At 39.4% G+C, this 25,791-nt stretch overlaps 1 protein-coding gene across 6 annotated transcripts in view; it reads left to right on the top strand.

The window, feature by feature from the left end:
• LOC132820996 (adhesion G-protein coupled receptor G2-like) overlaps positions 1–25,791 on the top strand; it is a 199,843-nt gene that overhangs the window by 25,861 nt on the left and 148,191 nt on the right. For 3 of the 6 annotated variants that reach the window (XM_060833453.1, XM_060833454.1, XM_060833451.1), the window contains exon 4: positions 3,143–3,178. The exons of the other annotated variants lie outside the window; for them this stretch is intronic. In XM_060833453.1, the coding sequence (XP_060689436.1) occupies positions 3,143–3,178 (36 nt within the window). The remainder of the gene's footprint in view (positions 1–3,142; positions 3,179–25,791) is intronic. 6 annotated transcript variants of the gene reach the window in all.

Raw genomic sequence — 25,791 nt, 5'->3', positions numbered from 1 at the left:
CAGTCTCCAGTACAATGAATGAGAAATCCCACGGCTCGAAAGTATGTCAAAGGATAGTTCATTCTTTATACAATCTGTATTATTCTTGGTGTTCAGATGACCAATACACAAAAATAATGGGATGAAATAAATATTACCAGCTTGCCCATCATGCCTGCTCTTGTCAGATTTTGACATTGCAATGCTTCTAATTTACAAGCATACAGAGAAATAAAAGATATTTTTGTCATTTTTATCCTGGGTAACCAGCATCCATCCGTGTTACTTTGATTTTTTTTACCAACAGCTTAAGGAAAGCTTAAAATCTTAGGCTTCCAAAAAGCAGAGTCCTTGTTGAATTATTATAGTCTGATCACAGTTACTGTAAATACAACCACTAGCCATGAGTTTGTTTGAACAAAATTTTCAGCTGAGTTTCTCCAGTGATTTCTGTTTTTCTTTCGCCTGGTCAATCTGCTAATTATTAAGCAAGCGACTAATTGTTTTGTCCATAGATTATTCTCTTATCTCACACAACCAGCACTTTTAGCCAAAGCTAAACAACACCGTCAGCTAAATTGTTCTGTGATGCATGAAATACTAAAGTATTCTGGGAATGAACAATGTTAACTAATCTTTTAACAAATCTGCAAGTGATTTAGAACCAAAACAAAAACTTTAATCGTACGAGATTATTTTGAGTCCCACTAATCCAATGTACATCTGTATGTAAGAACATAGCATAAAGAATGAGCTTATCAGTTGCCATGTAATCTCCTGGGAGAGAGGCGAAAGCATAACTAATTAGAGGCCAATTTAAGAACTAAATATTAGAAAATGTCTGCCTGATTCTCCCCCTACCTGTCCACTTTAAGTGATTAAAATGTTGACCATGATTTAAATGGCTCAAGTATTACACTTAATGTTTCAAATACCACGAACTTCTCTTTAGTTAGGAACAGGTTTAGCTCTCTTTTGTAGATGTGCAGTAAACTACTGGCTTTCCAAAGGTCTACTATCCTCTGTGAAAATAATCTAATCCTCCCCATGTGTAGCATATTGACACATGCATTATATAGCTCAACTGAAGGAGCAGAAAGAAGAGCAATATATGTCCACAGTGACCATGTGAGAGTGGAGAAGGACAGATCCCCCTCTGAAAACATGGTTGAAGTCAACGAGGAGAAAGAATGGGAGAGAACCTTTTTTATTGTGGTTGTAGGACAATTCGGTTCTGCTGCTAGTGAGCCACATTATGAAATTAACTGGCCTTTGTCAAAGAGGTGAGCAATGTCACAAGGCCCAATTGCACCTCCAAGGAGCAACCCATCCAGACCGTAACCCACCTGCCCGACACATCCCTGAACACTGCAGGCATTTTAGCATGGCCAATTCTCTTAACCTGTACATCTTTGGATTGTGGGAGGAAATCCACACAGACACAGGGAGAATGTGCAAATTCCACACACAGTCACCCAAGGCTGGAATCAAACCCAGGTCCTTAATGCTGTGAGACAGCAGTGCTAACCACTGAGCTAAAGACCTGATTCAGGTGTTATAGTTAAACATTTCATGGTTGGTTCAAACTTGAGGCAAAATTGTTGCTGAGAGGAACATCCATGATAGACAACAGATCTAATCATCATCAATGTGAAGCTTGGTAGATTTTATTTGCTAAGTCTTGTTTCCACTTTGGCCACCCAGCCAAATTCACAATCCAATCGCCAAAGCAGATTTTTGAGTAGCAAGAAGCTTCCGCTGGCGACTCATGAGATTTGTCCCAGGCACACGGTAAGTGCATTGCAGCACTTGGGAATGCGAATTGTGGTTAGTGAGGGGAGCTAAACCCTATCCAAGGAAGGGCCACTGTTTTTTTTTGTGAAGGTAAAGGAAAGCTTGCTGGCCTTTTAGGTCCTCAAAGAAAATTTCAAAGTAATTTAATTGTCTTCCACTTTGTGTTCTTGGTGTATGAGATCTTAAACGAGGTGTGAGGTCCTGCCCTGAGGTCCCCAGTTAACAGAGGATCTGCAAGTATCCGAGAGGGTAGGCTGAAGGTTCATGAGAAAACAATTATAGTTTCTTCAACACTCATTTCTTCCCTTTGGGTGACTCAGGGCCATCCAGCCACTCATCTCAGAAGCACCTAATCCCAATAACCTTCTCCTGCATAAAGATAGCTTTCTCTATTACGAGGTGCATAGGTAGACAAAGGAGGGGGGCTGTACCTGGAGTTTTCCCAACTCATGTGAATGGCAGAAGAATGGCTGTCTGAGTGGCTTTCCTTGGTAGCATTAATAGCCTGACAGAAGTGGGTACTGCAGCTGCTGGAGATTAGAGTCAAGATGAGAGTGGTGCTAGAAAAACACAGCAGGTCAGGCAGCATCCGAGGAGCAGGAAAATCGATGTTTCGGGCAAAAGCCCTTCATCAGGCATTAATAGCCATTCAAGTGTCACTTTAGGATCTGCATATCCTAATTGATCATCACCAAAAAATTATTTTTATATAGTATAGGCACACAATAATTTGTTTGTTTAATGTCCAAAACTGATCGAACCATTCATTAAACACATCTGGAATTCGCTCCCAATAAGGCCATGGATAGTTGGGAACGATTGGATTTAAATTGATAGATGCTGTTTCTTAAGTAAGGATATCAGGGGTTATGAAGAAAAGGCAGAAATATGAGACTGCAGATCAGCCATGATTTAACTGAGTGCAGCAGATGCAAGGAGTGGAAAGGCCAACTCCTGGTCCCACTGTTAATATCTCCCCATACAAGCAGTTATTGTGGAAATATGGTCTTTAACCATGTACTCTATGTTTAAGACTTGGTTTTGCACCTAATAACTCCTTACATATAATCAACAGGTTCCAGGTTTGTGCTCCTGCTCTGGGCATTATTCATAAAGAATAAGGTTACAGGCTTGGCTATGAATGCAAAGCATCTAATTTGAATAAATAGATTTATGTCTGTGAGCAAATGATGGACAAAGACATTTCATGCGTTGGTTCTAGTTGTGTTCCCAGAGTCAAAAGTGGCCCGATTCTCCAGCACCGTATCTCATAGCGAAGCCAGTAATAAAAGCAGTTTCTCTTCAGAAGCATGCAAATCGCCTGCATGTTTAGTCACAACATAATATTGACAACATTCTGATTTTTTAGGTAAAGCGGTTTTCAAATCTCGGTTCAAACGTTCAGGTAAGGAGGGAAACAATATGTCTGCACTTTGGGGACTTCCTGATTTCATGTTACCTTTCTTAAACTTTCTCCAAACACCTCTAAAGGTCTTATGCAAAGATATATTCTGGCTTTAATAAAGACAGTCAAATAAGGACTAGGAGAATGAAATAAATCAATAAGAAGTTTAAAAGGCTTACTTGCAAGGATCAGAATTAATTGAAGAGCTCATATCTCAATCCCCAATTCATAATAGTTTGGTAAGCTCTTACTTCAAAGTATACCATAATAACCTTTGGCTTGTGCCCAAGCATGCTGTCAGTGTTGGCAAGACAGATATATACTTATGATTGGCATCCTTAAATTATACCCTTTTAAAACTATCTATACCCTTGAATGTGACCTCAAATTTGTTGACAACACTACACACCAAATTCATTCTTATTGTTTCTGAAACCCTGTCAGGTCTCATCCGAAGTTTAACCGGGATTAAGGCACAGCTTTTTTAGTCTGTTAAACTGGTCAACCTCTAATGAAGGAGAATTGGGGGTTGTAAGCATGCAGCTTGATATATCTTTGAATGGTCAAAAATCATTTGATGTTGTCAAGCCATGATGTCCACAGTTGTCTCCTCCTGAGTGATCCAGCCATTCAGGTTTCTGCCAGGTCTGCACTGTCAGAGAAGAAAAGGGAGGACACGAAACCAAAAATTATAAATATGTCTCTTTTCACCTCATAAGAATTGAATAGCATTTTAATCTCTCACACCAAAGCTAGCCCAGTAACTGCAGTACAGAGATCACATTTGGTAGCTGTTCTAGTGAGATAGATAGCAACATAGCTGTCCATCCCCTCACAACTATAAGCTATGCCTCAGGTTTCACATGGAACACTTCACCATGTAGAGCTTGGTCTACCTTAACTATGGACACACAATGTCCACTGATTAAATGAGCCATTACTTCTAACTTAATTCCCAGTAAGAATCCTTACATGACCGATTGCTTTGAGAGTCTGCTCCCCTACCTTGAACCCATTTCAAACAAGGAACAAAGAAAAAATACTAAGAAAATCTGAATTAAAGCCAAGAGGAGAACAGAAGTACATTTTAGACAAAATTACATTTATTATTAGTTAAGTTTTCTTTCATTGATTTGAACGCATCACCAACAAACGTTGAGCTTTGAAATGCTTCCAATAAGTTTAATTTTATTCATGATAAAATACTTTAATCAGAAATACTGACAATATTGTCCTTTTAACCTTGACAATCAGTTAATATATCCAGAAGAGGGATAAATGTTAAAAATTTAAATTCACAGATTCATGCCATTTATTTTAAGGAAAACAGAGAAAATTCAGATATTCCCATGAGCCTCTACACCAGCTGAGGTCATTGACCATAGTTTTGCCCTTCCTCTCAAAATGAAGGGAAATGTGACCTTTGAATCACAGAGTCATCTTGAATAAAATCAACCACTTAGCTGATTATCTCAATAAAAAACAACTCCTCTTCAATAAATTCCGTGAAGAGAAACAATCTTCTCCAGAGCCGATCTCATGTAGGGGACTCCTCAAAATGAAAGCACAATTCCTTATTTTAAAAAAATACTCTCCGGCTTTTCAAAATAAAACCTTTGCAATGTAAAACCAAACCCTTTAAGATGTGTACAGTTTTAGTTTTACTTCTATATTTAAAATAAAAAAGAACCTCAGCTGTTCAGTGAAGGCCTCTGAAAAGCTCGATGAAAGTCCGAATTGAAAGAAAATCTCGATCAACCCCTGCAATGTAAAACTTAAAGAAATTTCTTTGAAGCACCTAAGTTATCTAATCATTGAATCCCTACAGTTCGGAAGCAGGTCATTTCAGCCCATTGAGTCCACACTGACCCTCCGAAGAGCCCCCCCACCAAAACCTATCCTTGTAACCCTGCATTTCCCACAGTTAATCCATCTCACCTACACAACTCTGGATACTATGGGCAATTTAGCATGGCCACTCCACCTAACCTGCACATCTTTGGACTGTGGGAGGAAACCGGAGCACCCAGAGGAAACGCATGCAAATGCTTGTATATGTCTCCTGCCTCTAGATTTCAGTCATCCTATGTTCAACATTATTTTAATAAAATATAAGTTCTAAACATTTTTATTTCAATAATATTCAATAACACAATAAATTTACAAATCAGTGCAAAGAAGAAACAGCCATAGATTAGATTACTTACAGTGTGGAAGCAGGTCCTTCGGCCCAACAAGTCCACACTGACCCTCTGAAGAGCAGCCCATCCAAACTTAATCCCCTACATTTATCCCTTCACCTCACACTGTGGACAATTTAGCATGGCAATTCACCTAACCTGCACATTTTTGTACTGTGGGAGGAAGCCACGCAGACACAGGGAGAATGTGCAAACTCCACACAGATAGTTGCCTGGGGTGGGAATTGAACCTGGGTCTCTGGCACTGTGAGGCAGCAGTGCTAACCACCATGCCACTGTGCCACCTGTTAGGTAATTGACTGAGAGAAAAATAAATTAAGACACTGGATTTTACTATAAAATAGAATACAATAGAATATGAAAAGAGGATATTGCACAATACAACAGAGAATGGATGAATTAGTTACACCACAATAAATGATCAAAGGCAAAATAATTCAACCATACAATCTGAAACACGGTATGATATATTGTCGAGTGAAATTATAGGTAGAGAAAGTTAATACATAAAAATGCAGTCTAGCATATAACATTTTAATAGGGATACACTGAAAATTATATGCACAAAAATATAGAAACTACGTGCAGTAATTATACAGTTACAGTTAAATGAACTACTGTACATACAATACCATGAAACAACTGGATTTGTAGCAATTTTGTCACAGCAGTTTGTTAAGGTCATTGTAGAACAATACCTAGCGATTCACTTTGTCACTGACCATACTGCTCAAGAAAGCTGTAGGAGTTCCATATATGTATCTTATTTATTCTCTCAAATTTTACTGATGTCCTTCCATCCATTTTTGAAAGAGCAGGGATCTCCAGAGTAGAATAGACATCTGAAATGGCCCTATCAGCACTGCAATCTACACTCCACAAATTATTACTCCTGTCACCTTTATGTTAAACATTGAAATTAGCAAAGCCAGGAATTTCAGTCCCCTGTCTTTCAATGTAAGATATCTTATTCAATATAAGATTTTCAAACAGCCATATTTTGCAGAAAACCTTTACAGTGTTTTTATTTTTACGCATCACTTCGGTAAGCATCTGTTGGGGAAGCATGCTATGTCGCTCCAAATCCAGGCTGTCATTGATCTGTACATTAATCTGAGTTTGTAAAATTAAAGAATACTGTTCAAGTCCAACTTGGAATAAATACTGCAGATGTGGGATATTCCTGAAGGCCCCAACCTGGAGCTACATATCAGCAAGGTTTCTTTAGTACCGCCGACCTATAGAGAGAGAATGGCATCTGACTTTGGTTTTGTTTGTAAAACTTTTATCGTTGGGGTTTTACTTGAGGGACTGCTTTTAATGATTCATTCTAAGAATGTGTGCTCAACTGATCCATACCCACCTGCCCTGAGAGAGTGGTAGTGGGCTGCCTTCTCGATTGCCGCAGTCCATATGACATTCTTCATGCTGTTACATTCACATGCATCGTTCATCAGGGCCCACAGAGAGCAGGTAAGAATCAATCACCTTGGTGTGGGACTAGAGTCACATAGACATGAAACAGTTGGGACAATCTGTATTGTAAAAATTCTAATTTTAAAAGCCATAGTTTGATTTAAATTCATACTTAATCTGTTAATCAATTAATTAACTGCTTCTTATGTCTGTGAACTAAAGCAAGCTATGTCTTACTGAAACATAAAGCTTAATCACCAGCTAAGCCACTCAAATGAACAGCCAGACTCATGACTTATTACCCAGGAATGAACTATGGGCACCTCACATGATATTCAATAAATCATGAGGGTCTGGTGGCATAAAATATTCATGGATATATTATTTATTACATTGAAAGTACAAGGGAAAGCGGGACATGGAGACCGGGAACCTACTGGGAGTAGAGATAGTTGGACCTGCAGGATACATTTCTAGCGGACAGCAGATTGAGAGAGAGGCTCAAGACATATACTCACCTTCTAGGAATGGGGACAACTGAGAATGTGGGAAATGCCTTCACTCCACAGCCAGGCTGAGTGTTAGTAAAAATCCAAGAGTTACACTGTGGAAAAACTATAAGTGAATTGGATGAGGAGAAGTTACTGTCAGGAAGTGAGTTTAGTTAGCTTAAAATTAGAAGAAAAGTATCATTTAGAAAGAAATAAATGAGAAGTATTTGGATTTTAGCAACCAACACTACCAAATAAGAAGTAAAGTTAAAATAAGTTGAAGTGAAATAAAGTAATAAAGTAAGCTGAAGGAAAATGAAGTTAGTTTATTGATGCAATGTGAATTTACTAGTAAGTTTTTGTCGTAGGTTTATACTTACTCTCAGTATAAATTATACTTATTCTAAAATACATTTTAGAATTATGGGATAGCAGGTCAGCTGGGCAAGTTGAGAATGCATCTTGTGGTTATGTATACAATCATGGACATAACAATAGTAAGAGTCAGAGGATTGCATAGACAGGATCTATAGGGACGTTATGAAGCCACTAGCCATGTGGAGCTGGGTTACTTCTTAACCATAAAGAAAGTATTGTATGGCCTTAGCACATCATTGCCAAAGTGAAGTAGGTTAAGGAGTAAATTTTTGTTTGGAATTGGATCCTGATGAAGAACACAGATGAATGTTTGGACAAATTGTTAATTTGCATAGATAATATTTATCAAAGATATGCTTTATTGAATGTTTATGAGATGTGGTCATATTGTATCAAATTGAGAAATATTGAAAATAGTACCATGGAAGACCACAAAATAGAATTCAGTAGACTGTATGCAGGACTGCAAAAAGTTCATTTGGACATTCCCTAATCTATGCTGACACTTGAGTTTTGAATTGTGTCAAAGTATCTAGTACAGACAAAGAGTTAGGTTGCAGATAAATTTATATTCCCAGAACAAATGTCAGAAACACTAAAAATAAATCCTGGGAAAGCATTCCTTTTGAGAAGTGCTTATAGCACAATGGGTGCAATCAGCAATACATCAAATATGGCATAAAGTTAACAAAGTGTCAAGACTGTCTAGGTACAGTTTGCAGGTTACAATATGAAAGAAGAACTAAAACTAAGAGAAATTAGGTCAGAAACATCATTGATAAGTTTGAGATTTGGAATAAGAGAATAAAACCCAAAAATGCTAGTCAATTGATGTATCAGGTGCAGTTCAATGTACATTACACCTTGAATTATGCAACTGGTTTAATATAGTATTCAAAACTAAACAATATAAGATTTGAAGGATGATGTTGAAGATGCAGATCAAAGACAGGGCATTGTTTTGGTCACAAGAGGTTTCACCCAATGGTGGCAGTCTTTCCAAAATGCAGTATTGGCCAGTTGATAAATGTTTGTAATGTGTGGAATTGTGTGGTTAAAAGGCTATTAGTATTGGACAAAGTTAAGGAACTTGGGAGTTCAACCAGTTTCCGATCTGTGGATGATAACACACTAAAATCAATGAAAAGTTAGGTCATTTCTTGTGAAATGACTGGAATTAATCGTTTTGTTAGCACAGATGTAGTGTACAATGAAATATTGCTCTTATTATGTTGAACAATGCTGAGGAAATCACAGATGAAAGTGCGTACGGAAAATGACATAGCTATTGTATCTGGAAAAACTGTACATTTGCAATTTACATCATTTGGACACAATTGTTTTCCTGTAATGTAACAAAACCTCCCTGCTACAGAAATTAAATAGATTATATCTCAGTTCTTCCCAAAGTGCAGAATTAACACTTTCCCACTTTGTATTCTGCCTGCCACTCTCTTAGTCTGTCCAAGTCCTCCTGCAGCTTCCCAGCTTCCTCAACACCCTCTGTCCCTCCACATATCTTGGTAAGCTTAGCAAAAATGCCCTCCGTTCTTTTCTCCAGATTGTTAATGTATAATGTGAGTATCGTGAACCTAACACTGACCCTTGTGGAACTCCGCTAGTCACCGGCTGCCAATCTTAAAAAGACCCTTTATCCTTACTCTCTGCCTTCTGTCAGTCAGCCAATCCTCTGTCTACGCCAATACCTTGCCCTGAACACCATAGGCTCTTAGCTTATTTAGCAGCCTCCTGTGAGGCACCTTGTCAAAGTGCTTCTGGAAATCAGTCGACTGAGTCAGATGAAGGAAGTTAAGATTGTACAAGATCAAATGAAAAGGCTTATAAAGTTACTAGAAAAGTAGTAAATTTGAGTTTTGGGAAGTTTTCTAAATAGACAAAAGGAGGAGTAAATAATTGATAAAGAAATGGGGAATATAATGTGAATGTTATCTCTCCAACACAAAACATAATAAGATTGTTAAAGCTTCCATATGTGTATAAAAAAGAAACATTTGGCTGATGTAAATGTGTGTCCATCACAGGCAGAATCAGGACAATTTATACTGGAGACTTGACAGAGAAATAGCAGAGAAACTAAATTATTACTTCGTGCCTGTTTTCACTGATGTACATGCAAGAAATCTCTGAGAGATATAGACCCAAGTGGCTAGGGAGAATGAGGACTTCAGGGCAATTAGTAAAAGCATTTTACTGGAGAAATGAAAGGGACTGAAAGTTGAGAAGTACTTGAGACCTGAGACTTTACATCCCAGAGTGTTGAAGGACGTAGTTACAGAAATAGTTGATGTTTTGGCTGTCATCTTACTAAATTTAATAGATTCTGGAAGGATTCCTGCTGGGAGATGTCACCCCACTGTTTAAGAAAGGAGCAAGAGAGAAAATGGCTCATTAGCCTTACATCAATGAGGAGAACTGATGGAATCGATTATAAAAAATATGATAAATGGACATTTCATAATTATGATCTGACTCTGCATAGACAGCATGGATTTGTGAATGAGAAATTGTTTTTGATGTACATGTTGACACTTTTGCTGCTGTAATGAACAAAATTGATAAAACAGAATCAGTGGGTGTAATATACTTGAATTTCAGAGGGCTTTTGAAAAGCTCTCCACAGGAAGTTGCCTTCCACAAAGGAAATAATGTACCAGCATTGATTATGGATTGGCCAACAGGCAGGAAACACATAAGGAATAAATGGTCATTCTCGCATTCACAGGCTGTGAGCAGTGAGGTTCAGCAAGGATCGGTACTTGAGCGAAAAAGTGAGGACTGCAGATGCTGGAGATCAGAGCTGAAAATGGGTTGCTGGAAAAGCGCAGCAGGTCAGGCAGCATCCGAAGAGCAGGAGAATGACGTTTCGGGCATGAGCGCTTCTTCATGAGCTCCTGAAGAAGGGCTCATGCCCGAAATGTCGATTCTCCTGCTCTTTGGATGTGGCCTGACCTGCGCTTTTCCAGCAACACATTTTCAGCTAGGTACTTGAGCCCCAACTGGTCACAGCAAATGATTTGGATTTGGGGAACAAATGTAATGTTTCAAAATTTGTGGATGATACAAAGGTAACAGGGAATGTATGTTGTGAGGAAGATATAAAATTACTTCAAGAGGATTTGGACAAGCTGAATGAATGGGCAAGAACATGTCAGATAGAATATAATAATGTTAAAGCGTTAATATATCCACTTTGATATGACTAGATGTACAGATTATTTTTAAATAGCAAGAGATAGGAAAGAGTACAAAGAGACTTAGGGTGCCCTCGTCAATAAGAAATCAAAGATTAACAAGTGTAGCAAGCTATTGGGAGGTCTAAGGGAATGGTAGCCTTTAACGCAAGAGGATTTGAACATAGGACTAGTGAAGGCTTTTTCAATTTTGCGGGGCTTGGTTAGACTGCACCTGCAGAGCTGTGTGCTGCCTTGTTTTTCGTATCTCAGAAATGGTCTTAATGCTATAGAGGAGGTAGTACAAAGTTTCACCAGCCCTGTTTCAAGAATTGCCCTACATAGAGAGATTGGGCAAACTAACCTGTATTTTCTGAACTATTGAAGAATGAGACATGATCTAATTGAAACCAATGAAACACGTCACAGGATAGATAGGGTAGATACAGGTAAGATGTCTCCCCTGTTTGTGGAGACTGGAACCATGGAACTCAATTTTAAAAATAAAGGGCATATCATTTATAACCAAGATGAGACAAATTTCTTTACTTAGAGGCTTGGAATTCTCCATAACAAAGGGTTGCAGAAGTTCAGTCCTTCAGTGTGTTTAAAGTAGATATTTAAAAGAGTTCTCATTACTGGAGGCATACAGGACTGTGGAATAGGCTGTGAAAAAGCATCGAAGTGTTTAATTAACAACTATCATATTAAATGGGCTGAATGATCAATTCCTGTTCCTATATTCCATTAGACAATTGCAGCCCATAATGCCAATAAAAAAAACATGGTGATTGAATCTACTTAAACTACTCACTGATGAAATACAACCTCGTGGGTCAATTATTGCTCTCTAATATTGAACACCCAGCACCAATAGGCCAGCACTAACTGCTTATTAATTATAAGTAATTCAATTGATCTCAAAACAATTGAAGTTACAATTAAATATACTATTAAGCCATAGACCAGCTCAAACTTTCCATGACTAAATCTTTGCCAAGAAGTACATGAAAAGAAAATTCATACACATATTCAAATTGTGTTTTCATAGAAAATAAGGCCAGTGACCTATTCAATTGATCAACCAAAATTCTTGTTATGTTTTGGTTCAGTTTCTATTCCCAATAGAATGTAACGCCATGGATCTTAAATAAGTATTTTTTTAAGAATCCCTACAGTATGGAAACAGGTGATTCAGCCCAAGAAGTCCACGCCTCCTTTTAAAGAGTAACCCCCAAAACCCATTCCTCTACCCTATTATTCCCTGACTAATGCACCTAACCTACACACCCCGAGCACTATGGGCAATTTTTGCATGGCCAATTCACCTAATCTAAACATCTTTGGACGATGGAAGGAAATCCACACAGACAGGAGGAGAATGTGCAAATTCCACACAGCCAGTCACCCGAGATTAGAATCAAATCCAGGTCCTTGGCTCTGTGAGGCACCAGTGCTAACCACTGAGTCACCATGCTGCCTTGATTTTCTTATCTCAGAAAAAGTCTTATTGCTATACAAAGTTTCACCAGTCTTGTTTCCAGGATGGTGGGATTGTTCTACAAAAGAGAGAAACAAATTAAAATAATAAATGAATTGTAAAGGTTAAATACAACAGGTAATTTTAGCATGATTGAATAAATGAGTCAAATATTAATGTACTAGAGCGTCCTGCTGCAGGTGTGGAGGGAAGGTATGGAATAGTTGAGAGACCCTTGTGGAAAAATAGGTGTATTTCGGAAAAGACATCTCTTGGGGGAAAAGGAGGACACAAATAAATGATTCCTGAACTCAAGGACTTCATTCCATGTTAATGGTTTCTTGTTTATTCTTAACTTCCTCTCAAATTTATAATGACCTGATGGGGGCACTTGTGATACAATATTAGTGTCCCTATCTCTAAGCCAGGAGGCATGCCCCCCCCCTCCCCCACTCCAGAAATGTACCTTAACAAATCTGAACAAACTGACTAAATATCTATAATGATCTGATTCCACTGTAACAAAGAATCCCTGCTTCATGACTTTTTTGTCTCTTTGTGTATTCAAATCTCATGTTACAGAAAAAAAGATTGACAGCAATTATTTCAAAAGATGCTCAGTGTGTCCAGTACCTGTACATAGAGTGCTATCTTCTAACCTGTGCAAAACCCGCACTCCAGGCATGTGTTGGCACTGATAAACTTGATACTTAATCTGTAAAAACAGCTTTCTTTCACAAACAAAAAGCAGTTGCACTGGGGTCTGAGTGTGGTATCCTATCAAGTGGTTATGCATCAGCATACCATGATGGTGTATTCTTCATAAGTGTGGTGGTGAGCTTTATTAGTTTTCCATTGGTCTGGTGTGCTGCACACATGTAATTTCATGACTGAGTGGGAAGCCACATTTCTTTACTCTATGTTGTGAAACGTCAGATTCAGTTACGTCTGAATATTAGACAAAATATTGAATCTCACATATAGTTTGTCTAGTGTGTTTGTTCTATATCATAGCCTGTATTAACTGTTCCATTGAATGAATATTTTAATGATTGCAGAGATGTTGTATAATGAGTAAGTCCCTTTCTTGAGATTTTAAAGCTAAAATATATTAACTTTATCTACTCCAATTCTGCTACCTTCACTGCAGTGAACTATGGACTATAATGACTTTATCCGGTGGAACTGCCCCATGTGTGGTCAAACAGCGTAGACTATTTGCTGCAATGTTTCTGAGCTGTCAAAGCAAATCTATGTTTAAAGGGAAATGAATTAAATGTGAGTGGGATGGATAGTGTGAAATCTTCCCAGATCCCCAGAAGAAGTGAGGGGAGGGGTGGAATGGAAATTTTGAGCACACTTGTCAAATTAGTCCCACTATGCTATCAGATCCCAGAATTTTATCTGTTGGCTCCTGGTGACAGTGTTTACCCATCTGGCAATGGCAATTAGTTAACCAAAATACATAAAATTAAGCCCTAATTTTCAACACTAGAGATTCTGTGAGTGGCATACTCCATGTGCCACTTCTCTTGCTCTATCTGCTCCATGGTAACTGAGGAGGCAGTTCAGGAAGTCAGGAACATGAAACTTCAAAAACCAGTGGATTCCGGATGTCAAGTGAAAATTCAGACTGATGTGGCCCCCTCACTCCAGCCTGAGAATAGCAACTAAGATAGATTCTTGTCTACCTTAGATTTTTGTCAACGCTGTCACGAGATACTCTTCCAACTGATTGCTGCTACATGCAACCAGTACCAAGCCTCCTACACTAGTATAATTTTCACACGTTTAATTTGGAAATACCCCAATTTTGTTTGTCTCGTAAAGTCTTCCAAAGAATGCGCCTTTATAGACATGAGGCTTAACATGGGCAGATCCATTTTCTAATGCAACCCAATCCAACAGAGATACTGACAGCTGAATAGATGATTACTCCTACTCTTGTGCATTTGGAAATCTTCTTTCATGCTTTTCTTTAGACACATTTCCTACTTTTGATAAAAGAGGGAGTGGAAATTTATTGTAGGCAGGATAAACTGTACAAGTCAAGATAGAGTTTTTATCAACCTCCAAGATCAAACTGCAAATAAATGACCCAATCTTGCAAGCAGGAAACATGTTAGATGAATGAATTGCAAATATTCCAAAATTTCTTAACATTTGTGTGGGGGAGGGGAGGGGAGGTTCAGGGGTGGGGAGGGAAGTAGAATCCCAAACTGGAGGCCGCAAATTGATGATAGTCACTATAAATGCACAAGGAATTTGCTCATCAAATGATGTGATAGTGGAAAACATTGTAGTGAATGAGGCAATTAACATTGATTTATATAAGGAGCAGCTTGATCAGTATGTAAGGAGAAATGAATTCAAAGATGTATTGATAAGTTAAGTGCTGTAAGGCAGGAGGAGGCTTGTATGAAGTATACAAGTTAACATTCATCTATTGGGCTGAATGGCCTATTTCTGTGTGTAAAATTCTGTTTAATATTCTGACACTTTAAGTTCCTTCATATGACATAGTTTTTTAGATTAGATTACTTAGTGTAGAAACAGGCCCTTCAGCCCAACAAGTTCACACCAATCCTCCAAAGAGCAACCCACCCAGACCCATTCCCCTACATTCATCCCTTCACCTAACACTACAGGCAATTTAGCATGGCCAATTCACCTAACCTGCATATTTTTGGACTGTGGGAGGAAACCCACACAGACACGGGGGGAATGTGCAAACTACACACAGACAGTTGCCTGAGGTGGGAATTGAAGCCAGATCTCTGGCGCTGTGAGGCAGTAGTGCTAACCACTGTGCCAACCTTTTTCTCAACATGACTGTTAATGACTCTTTTTTTACTATTAATACCAAACTTTACTAGTGGCACCATTTTATGCACTTCTGAAGATCAACCACTCAAATGAAACAGTACATTTTATGATAAAGAATTTCATCTGGAACAGATTTAAAAAAAAGGAAGTTTGAAAGTATACTTCCAGCCTGCATTTAATTTGACTGTGAAAGGCTGTAACAGCACTAATTCACAGCACTACATTTGAATTTTGCAGCAGATCATGCATTGCATCAAGTGAATAATGTTAAATATAGACAAAGGTTTTTAAAGTGCCTTAAAAAGCACTTTGAAATTGTCACTTAATTTGTTGACCTCACTTATAGGAGTGACACTGAAGTTCACTGAACAGTTTGGGTCTAGTGTTTTTGAGTACATTGTGTTTTTCAATTGTTGTGAAACATCTAGCAGCCATTGCCTCCTGGCAGTAGGTTGCAAGCCAATATGTAGTTGCGTGGAATTATTGCATGTTCACAGTGACTAGTAAAGGTATATCTGATTTCTCTATCTATTCTATGCATGCGCACCATTTTAAAGGAAAATTATCCTCATGAGAAGCATTTGGCAAGCCTTTGTTTGTTTCCTACTTTGTAATTAATCTTCTTTTCGTAACTAAATATGAGAAAGGAGATAAAGTTTTGCAGATCATAGATTTGGTGAAAACGATCCCTACTTAGTAAAGCTTTGTACCTGCTTTAGTTGCCAATGGTCTGACTTTGCCCATACTCATTCAAATCTGCCAGGTATGAATTCCAAATAATACCTCATTATAAGAAAGAATGACTTATGGTACAGATAATGAAGCTGACAGTGCAATGAATTCTGCCATTTTCTTCACCTTTGGAAAATCAGTGGAATGGGCTTACAGTGCTGTCAACTAGGAAGTCCCAAGATTATGATCTTGTGACAGTAAGGAACAATAATATCACTGCTTTTTACTGAATACAAATTATTTCAGTGTGTTATCATAGCTTTCACCTTGTCATAGAGAATTGCAAGCAGATGGTGAACCATCTTAAATCTCAGTTAACAAACATGTCTCTTTGTATTTTTCGCTAAAGATATTGCCACTGAGAGGACCTTTTAAAATAGCCAACATGGAATAAGCAGGGAAACTGTTGTAAATACGTGGCAGGCTAGACAGATCATATTTTCCAAATACTGGAAAGGGTGAAAACTAGCATTGAACTGCCATTTATCAAGCCTCAGGCCATGCCGGATCTTCTCACTGGAGGAAACAACAAAAGCAGATCACAGCGGGTCAAGCAGTGTCCATGGAGAGAGAGCAAGCTAATGTTTTGAGTCTAGATGACTCTTTATCAGAGCTGATGTGAAGTGGGGAGGGAGCAGCATTTATGCTATAGTTCAGGAGGGTGGGATAGTGAATATAGGGTGCAGTTGGAGAAAAGATGTTAGTAGTTTACATTAAGTGATCGGAATGTGAGAATGGCTGAACAATGGTGTGTCTCCTGCCAGACTTGAAAACACAGTAAGTCAGATGGGGGAAGGGAGGACATGATAACAAGTAGAAAGAAAGGAAATAAATGGTTCACAATTTGAAGATGCTGACCTCAATATTAAGCCCAGAAGGCTGTAAAGTGCCTAGTCTGAAGATGAGATGTTGTTTCTCCAGTTTGCGCTGTGAGTCACTGGAGCACTACAGCATGCTGAGGACAGACATGTGAGCACGCGACCAGGATGCTGTGTTAAAATAACCAGCTACGGGAGGGTCGGGGTCATGCTTGTGCATAGACCGGAGGTGTTCTGCAAAGCGGTCACCCAGTCTGCATTTGGTTTCTCCAATATATATAGTCGGTCACATTGCGTGCAGCAAACACAATACACAAGATTGAAGGTAGTACAGATAAAATACTGCTTCATCGGGAAAGATTGTTTAGGCCTTTAGATGGTGAACGGGGAGGGGTGAAGGGGCAGGTGCCATGGGAAGAAGGGATGCTGTTAGTGGTATCCTGGAGGGAATGATCCCTGTGAAATGCAGATGGAGGAGTGAAGGGAAAATGTATTTGGTGTTGCCATTCTCTTGGAGTTGTCTGAAATGGCAGAGAATGATCCTTTGGATGTGTAGGCTGGTGGGATGAAAAGTGAGGACAAGCAGGTCCTGATCACGCTGTTGTGAGTGATGGGAAGGGGAGCCTCGCACTAATGCTTTTAGGTTATTGATGAACAGTTTGTCCAATTAATCTGGCTTCTGGCGTGCTTTACTGCAGAGTGTAGGATCCTTAATGAACTGTACTTCACAACTAAAAGGGAGGTTATGGCAGTAACATAAAAATGATATTGCTTCGCAATAGATATGGGTTTTGTGTCTGTCGATGTAGAGCAGTAGGAGGTCATATAGCAGGAAATGAACATCAGAGAGTCGCTCTGTTTGGGGCTTAGGGCCACCTGCTTTGTAATGTTTGTTGAGGGATAAACATGGTCCAAGTCACGAAACTGAACTGCCCTGCATCCATACATCCACTTGAAAAGGCAGCTGTGGCTGCAGTTTAACATCACTTTTAAAAGCTGACACTCCTGGCAATGGAGACCTGTCACTGCACTGCACTGACACCTGAATGATGTGCACAAATGTTTGGAGTCTGGTGAGTCTTGCAACCTTCTGTCCCAGAGCCAAGAATGCTGCTGACAGTCAAGGAGCTCATCCACTGCATAGTTCCAGCTCCTTTGTACTTGACTGAAATCAAAGAAGAGGTTAGAAATTTCATGGGGAGTTGAAGTGCATTCACTTGGGCATATTAAAGGAAGATGCATGTTGGAAGTAAAACCTTGGCTGAAGACACGAGCTGTGTGTTGAATCTAAACATTAGTAAATATTCCATTCAAAATGTTATTTAATGCCTTCATGTCCCATCAGAAGCTTGGAAACAAAACAATGGTAATGAATAATAACTCTCTTAAATCTTTTCTGGAATACTCAGTTTGAGCATTGTACTAATCACACAGAGCTGCAAGTGACAGAGTTTGGCTCTACAAAGCAGCTGAATTAGTATTATTTTCCAGGCACAAAACTGGAATGCATCAATATGCTTATTATTTCCACTTGGTACTTGGGCTCCTATCATATTGTCCTGTACAGTAGTGCCTCATGAAAACAAATGTTCCTGCCACCCACAACATTGGGTTGTCCAATGCAAACTCAATACCTTTTGCAACAAATTAGTCTTGCTGGCTTTGGAAATAGATTTGAGGTGCCAAGTTTCCCTTTTTTCCAAATCAATCCTGTTAAGAATGAAACGTCTGAATTCCACATTAGTCAAAGATGTTTTAGTCACTTTCCAAGTGCTTATTTGCATTGTGAAACCTAGCTTGTACACAGGGTATATTTAAAGTTACAGGTCCACCTTTGTTTCCAATGTTTCCTGCTGGTGAACGAGATTTCCCATCGGCTGGAAGGAATCACAGACAAGTATTTTTGAGTGAAATATGACTTCACATGATTGAGAAGTAAAAGTATTTGATTAATAATCCGTCCAACCCTTATGATCTGAAGGTCACCCTATCCAATTACCTCAGAAGTGAATTCCGTGTGTTATCACCACCACTTCTCTATTTTATTGCTATTGCATGTAACTATCATTCTTTTGTTGGGAGCGAGTGGGGAAAAGAGTCTTGAGTCCTGAAATTGGTCTTGAGTTTGCCTTTTGTTCAATTGAAACCATAGGTCTAATTGTGGTCCAGCGAAATTTGGAATTTTCAAACAAAGAGCTAATTGGGCCAGGACCAATTTATGAATCTATTATTGGATTCGAGGAGTAAAAATACAGCAACAAAGTTGTAATTCCACTTGCAAGTGTGATATGATACAATACTTGTACAATGCACCCTATACAAGAATACAACATTCAATTTCTTACACCATTTAAGATATAGACAGTGACATTTATCAAACTTCTTTACCTTTATAATACTTCATAAATTTTTAAAATCCTAACTTGACTGCTGCTAATTACATAGAATCCCTACAGTGTGGAAGCAGGCCATTCAGCCCATACCAGGCCTCCAAACATCATCCTGCCCAGACCCACCCCCGACAGCCCTGCATTCCCTATGGCTAACCCACCTCACCTACACACTATGGTCAATCAACAAAACCTGCACATCTTCAGATGAAGAGAGGAAACTGGAGTACCCAGTGGAAACCCACACAGCCACAGCAAGAATGTGCAAACTCCATACAGACATGTCACCCATGGGTTGGATTTGAACCTAGGTCTCTGGTGCTGTGAGGCAGCAGTGCTAATCACTGAGCCACTGTGCCACCCCTGTTGTCCCTTGTTTTCTGCCTATTCTCCTCAACCTCCATGTGCCTTAACCTTTTTCCTGATTATGAAAATGAATTGAAGCTCCAATTTTAAGCTAGCTTATCAGATAAGAATTGGCCAGTTTCTCCATCCATTGACTTAAATTAGAGAGTAATTTTGGGCAGAGTGTGAAATCAGGTGTCCACCCAAACCCATTCCACTTCTGCCATGTGAATTAGATTGAAAGCGGAGATTTTTGTGTAGTGAAGCATTCACTTTTATGACGTGCAGTTCCCTCCTAATTTGGACAGTCAGAGGGTGTTTGGTAGTTTCAATATCAGCTGGAATGCTGCATATAGCTAGATGCAGAGAGCCTGTTATTGCTGATCACAGGGGATATTTGTCAATCCTTGCTATCCAATTAACCCTGTCAAATGTTGAAGTCATGATCAATAAAATCACAGTACAATGTTAAGGAAGAGTGGGCAGACTGTCACAGAGTGAAAACTAGTTCCACACCACTAACTAAAATTGCTACAGACCTTAGTAAATGTTGCAGCAGTACGTAGGAAAATCTGAATGGAGTAAGGGACTGCTAACAGAGGTTCATTAGTTTATCAGAAATGATGCTAGGAGCTGTTCTTCAACATTCTTAGACCTTCCTTTGGAATTAGATGCATGGGGTTCACCACAAGAATGACAGTTTATTTGCTGCCATGAAACTCCCTCAGGCTTCTTCTCTTCACTGCTAAAACAATGTTGGAGGACTTATTCACATGGCAAACAGGATGTCCACAAGCACTTCTAAAGTGTCAGCAACAAACGCAGCTAAAGTAAACTTAGGTGGCAGAAATTATTGGATAGAAAATATTGGATAGAAAATGAAAAAAGAAGTGACATATGACTAAAACATTTTTAAAAAGTGAAGGATTAGACCGAGAAATCTAGCTACATATGTAAAAAGAGTTTTAAAGATATTTTTAAAAAGAATAGTTAACAAAAAGAGCATGGCTATTATTAAAAGTGAGTCTGCGAACTCATTGTCGGAATATAAATACAAAGAACAGGAGCAGGCCATTTAATATTATCATGGCTGATCTTGTATTCCAATGAAAAAGTACTGCTTTTATCAATTAATAATAATGTTTTAAATATCCAAAAGCGATCAATCTCTTTCTTGAATGTACTCAGTGACCCAGCCATCACAGCCTTTTGTGGTAGAGAATTCCACAGATTGACCACCCTCTGATTGAAGAAATGTTTCTCATCTCAATCCTAAATGGCATGCTGTATTTCCAGTTCTAGACTCCCTAATCATGGAAAACATCCTCCCTGCTTCAAGACTGTCCAGTCCTTTAGAACTTCATATGTTTCAATCAGATTCCCTCTCATTCTTCATAACTCTAGCGGATACAGGCTCAATCTGTTCCTATATGAAAGTCCTGTCATTCCCAGTGTCAGCCCAGTGATCTTTTGCTACACTCTCTTTATGAAAAGTGAATCCTCTCTTAATTGGGGAGATCAAAATGGCACACAATACTCCAGGTGGTTTTACAAGGACTACGTAAAATTACAGTCAAAAAGCATGGTGCTGGAAAAGTACAGCAGGTCAGGCAGCATCCAAAGAGCAGGAAAGTCGACGCTTTGAGCATAAGCATCGACTCTCCTGCTCCTCGGATGCTGCCTGACCTGCTGTGCATTTCCAGCGACAGGCATTTTGACCTAATCTCCAGCATCTGCAGTCCCCACTTTCTCTTATGTAAAATTACAGGAAGAGATCCCTAATCTAAATTCAAATCCTTTTGCAATGAAAGCTATTATTTGCCTTCCAAACTGCTGAGTGCACCTGCTTGTTTACTTCATTGACTGGTTGGTGTACCAGGGTCCTCAGATTCTTTTGTACATCCACATTTCCAAATAGATCACCACTTAACTAATATGTCAAACTGATGTCTACACTGAGGTGCATCATGTTTTAGCATGTTATACTGCATCTACCATGAGATTGCCCAAGCACCCAACATTCTCTCTTTCCAGTTTGCTGATTTACTTTCCTACCCTCAGAGGGATTGTCTTGGTTTATATATTTCCAACAATAAACCTTTGCTGGAAGCTTTAAAAGTGACGTTGCACTCATTGGACTCCCATAACGTGATCACTCAGACAGTGATTAAATACGGATGAAAATGAAATACTGGTTACAATTTGTAACTATTTCTTTGACTGAGTCTCTTTTATAGCAGGCCTATAATTTCTTAGATATACTAGTATATGGGCTGAGATGAAGGTGTTGAAAAGCCTTAAGCTGCAAGACTAGCTATCTAATGCAATTCCCAGGAGGCTGGTTCTCAGATAGACTTGTATTTGGAACAGGCTGGGGAGAGTCCTTCTCCCGCTTTGTTGATGGCTATTAGTTTGAAGACTTTCTGCTAGTCTGTCCGTGTGTACAGTTTGCTACTTTATGGCCTTGCCCATGTCATCTCATCTTATCCTACTGCTATCAACCTAATGTGGTGGGAATGGAAACACAGAAAATAGCTGCAGGAGTAGGCCATGCGGCACTTTGAGTCTGCACCAGCATTCAATATGATCATGGCTGATCATGCAATCTCAGTATCCCATTCCTGCTCTCCCCCCATACCCCTTGATCCCTTTCTGTTATCATGCAGTGTACAAAGTACATAACATCTTGTGGGTTGCTAGTTGTCTCTTGGAATGGAAGTGGGATCCCATCTTAAACATGCTCAGAGCCTTAAAGGGACCCAGTATCAGGAAGAGGCTTCCGCTGAGAGGTATTTCATCCCTGGACCCCCATATCCCATACCCTTCACCATGTGAAAGACTACATTTGAAATGCCATTCGATATTGACACAGAACTAACTCTCCAGACAAATGGCTTGATGTTTACAAGCAAGAGAAGTATACAGTTACTGTATCCACTTTTCATCTTGTTATTTTCAGGGAGAGAACTTGGGGCAATTTACATGAAAAGTTAAAATGGTGCATTGTTGCCTGATCCCTTTGAGTGTGGGCTTTACAACAAAGGGACCATTCCACATGTACCACCTCTCCCTATTTTACAAGCATGGCCAAATTTTAATGGTATCCAATTGATTGTCAGGCATTGAGGCTGTAAAAGATACTGTACAAATGTAACCTCTTCCTCTCTCTTTCTCTCTGTCCTCATTCCATCTCTTCCAAGTGACATAATTGAAGAAGTCAGTAGGGCTCAGCTCTGTCTTCAGTTCTACCAATATTTTCAGATTCTACTAATCTAGAGTAGTCGCATGTGATTATTCTGCCTCCCTCCTCCTTGTAACTTGCGAACAGCCAGGAAGACTATTGTCTAATAAAAGTGTGTTGGAGAAATGATGTGAAAAGAAAAAAACAGTGATAATGTTTTGAGTTCAAAAGGCTGACATTGATGATTTCCATTGACATTTTGTGGTTCCCTCATCAATCCACTATTTTTATTGTTGTTTTATTTCCCTGATCCATGCATAAAAAGCCCAAAATACCAAGGCACCAATCCATGCATTTCAGTATTGAAGTGGATGTTATTAAGTGAGTCCAACATTTGATATACTATGCTTCTATCCAAAAGAACTGCCACACTGACATTTATTACGGCTGAGGTCATGCCATAAGGTATGTGAAATGTTGATGTTGCCTCTAGAGAGTTAGCCACATGGATGGATGCTTGTCCCTGGTGTCTATTGAAATGGCAGCAATATAAATGTTCCATTGTCAAGTGGCATTTATGCTGTCAACAAAATGACTCACTAACCTGTTTATTAAAACCAGTGACACAATTTTCTAATAATAATCCTTTTATCCAATGTGGAGATATTTATGAGATTAGTTCATCGATGTTATACATTCTATTTCTATTATAATACTGGTTTCATGGAATTTAATGTGTTCTGAATTTCATCTCCTGCCACTGTTAGCTGTAGAATTCTGTCTTTAATTTTCTGCTCCTCTCCACATCCTTCTCCTCCTTTCCCACACTTCTTAAAACATGCCTCTGACCAAGGTTTTGTAGCTTGTCATTGTGGTTTTGAGACGATTACATTTCGAAATGGTTGCATACTATACATGTCCTTCAAAAGGACAATACCACAGAAGCATATGCTGCTAATACATGTGCAAATAGTGTCCCGTCAAGTACAAGAACTGATTATTCTCCTACACCTGGGACAGTTCTCAGATTATTGTGAAAGCAGAAATGCTCTATGTCATCATAAAAGGTTTTATAATCACAACGGTGAACCACCTAATAATCTTTAGAAACCAACGCCTACTACCTCTCCCGGCATTTTGGCTCCAGTCCATTGTTGGAAGCAAACTGCATTCCAGCTCGATCTCCAGGGTTAGGCAACAAGCTTGAACCAACTGACATTTAGGCTTTCAAAAGAGGAGACTCCACCTTCACATTCAAAAATGTCAACAGATTTTTATCCCCCTGGTGGGACCTGAAATACCTGTTTTAGAAGTTCTTGAGAAGATTTGTAGCTCATGTTGTAGATGAGGCTGTTGATGTTGTAGATGAGGCTGTTGACTTGCTTGCTGAGCTGGCAAGCACTCGCTGATGTTTTCTCACCATTCTAGGTATCATCACTAGTGAGCCTCTGGTGAAGCTCCGGTGTTCTGCCCCACTTGCTATTGATAAGTCCCGGTTTGCTGAGGTGGGTGGGATCATTTCCGGTTTTGTTCCTTAGTGGTTGGTGTATGGAATCTAACCCTATATGTGTGTTCATGGAGTTCTGGATTGAGTGCCAGGGCTCCAGGAATTCCCGTGCTTGTCTCTGTTTTGTTTATTCCAGGATGGATACATTCTACCAATCAAATTGGTGTCCTTCTTTGTCCATGAGTATGGACACAAGTGATAGTTGATCATGTCTTTTGGTGGCTAGTTGGTGTTTGTGTACCCGAATCACTACTTTCCTTCCAGTTTGCCCTGTGTAATGTTTGTGGCAGTCTTTACGTGGTATTTTGTATATAACATTGGTTCTGTTGGTTGTGGATGTGAGACCCTTTATAGTTGTCGGTTTGTGGGCTACCATTATACATAGATATCGGAGTAGTCTGTCAGTCCTTTTTGATACATCCTTCATGTATGGCAGGGTGACCAGTGTATCCAGATGTGTTGTGTCTTCCTGTTGTGATCTGTTGTGTAGGTACCGGCAGACTACGCTTTTTGGGTAACCATTATTTCTGGAGATACCGAATAGGTGTTGTTCTTCAGATTTGTGCAGTCCCAGGGTGCTGCAGTGTGTCACGGTTCGCTTGAGCAATATTCTGATGCAGCTTCATTTGTGGGTATTGGGATGGTTTCTGATGTAGTTAAATACTTGGTCTGTGTGGGTGGCCTTCCTGTATTCGCTGGTCTGGAGTTCCCCATTGGCCTTGTATTCACCCACTCCATTCAGGAAAAGGGGAGTCGTTTGTTGTTCTTTTCTTCTTTGGTAAGTTTTATGCCGGTGAGGATGTGGTTTATGCCGTTGAGGACGTGGTTTATGCCAGTGAGGATGTGGTTTATGCCGTTGAGGATGTGGTTTATGCCGGTGAGGATGTCGTTAATGCTGGTGAGGATGTTGTTTATGCCGGTGAGGATGTGGTTTATGCCGGTGAGGATGTGGTTTATGAGTTAGTGGGTTTCTTCCAGTTGAGCGCATTTGGCAATGACAAAGGTGATCAGTTCTTTAGTTTTGCCAACATTGAGAGAGAGAGGTTGTTCTCATTGTTCTACTTCTATCTTCCTCCTGTATTTTGACTCATACCATACATAAGCATATCAGGGCAATAGAACTGAATGCAGAATATAGTGTTACTGTGACAGAGAAAGTGCAGAGAAAGATCAACTTTAATTTATGAGAGGTCGATTCAAAAGTCAAATATCAGTGGGAAAGAAGCTGTTCTTGAATCTGTTGGCATGTGTTTTTCAAGCATTTGAATCTTCTGTGTGATGGAGAGAGTGGAAGAGAGTATAACTGGGTGGGAGGGGTTATTTTCCCAAGGTAACAGGAAGTATACAGGGAGTCAATGGAAGGAACGCTGTTTTGCGTGATAGACTGGGCTGCATTCACAACTCTGTGTAATTTCTCATGGTCTTGGGAAGTGCATTTGCCATACCAAGGTGTGAGGCATCCAGATAGAATGCTTTCTATGGTGCATCTATAAAAAATAGTAAGAGTCGTCATGGAGACACCAAATTTCCTTAACCGTCTGAGGAAGTAGAAGCGTTGGTATGCTTAACCAATTCTGGGCAAGTTGATCAATTCTGGCAGGCTGGAAGCACTTAACCTCTACCTGAGCTAGATGAGTTGTGTATTGTGACTTATGAA

This window comes from Hemiscyllium ocellatum, chromosome 12 (genome assembly GCF_020745735.1).
Source record: "Hemiscyllium ocellatum isolate sHemOce1 chromosome 12, sHemOce1.pat.X.cur, whole genome shotgun sequence".
Taxonomy (NCBI): domain Eukaryota; kingdom Metazoa; phylum Chordata; class Chondrichthyes; order Orectolobiformes; family Hemiscylliidae; genus Hemiscyllium; species Hemiscyllium ocellatum.
Note: the sequence above shows the minus strand (reverse complement) of the source record. Positions and strands in the feature narration are given on the sequence as shown.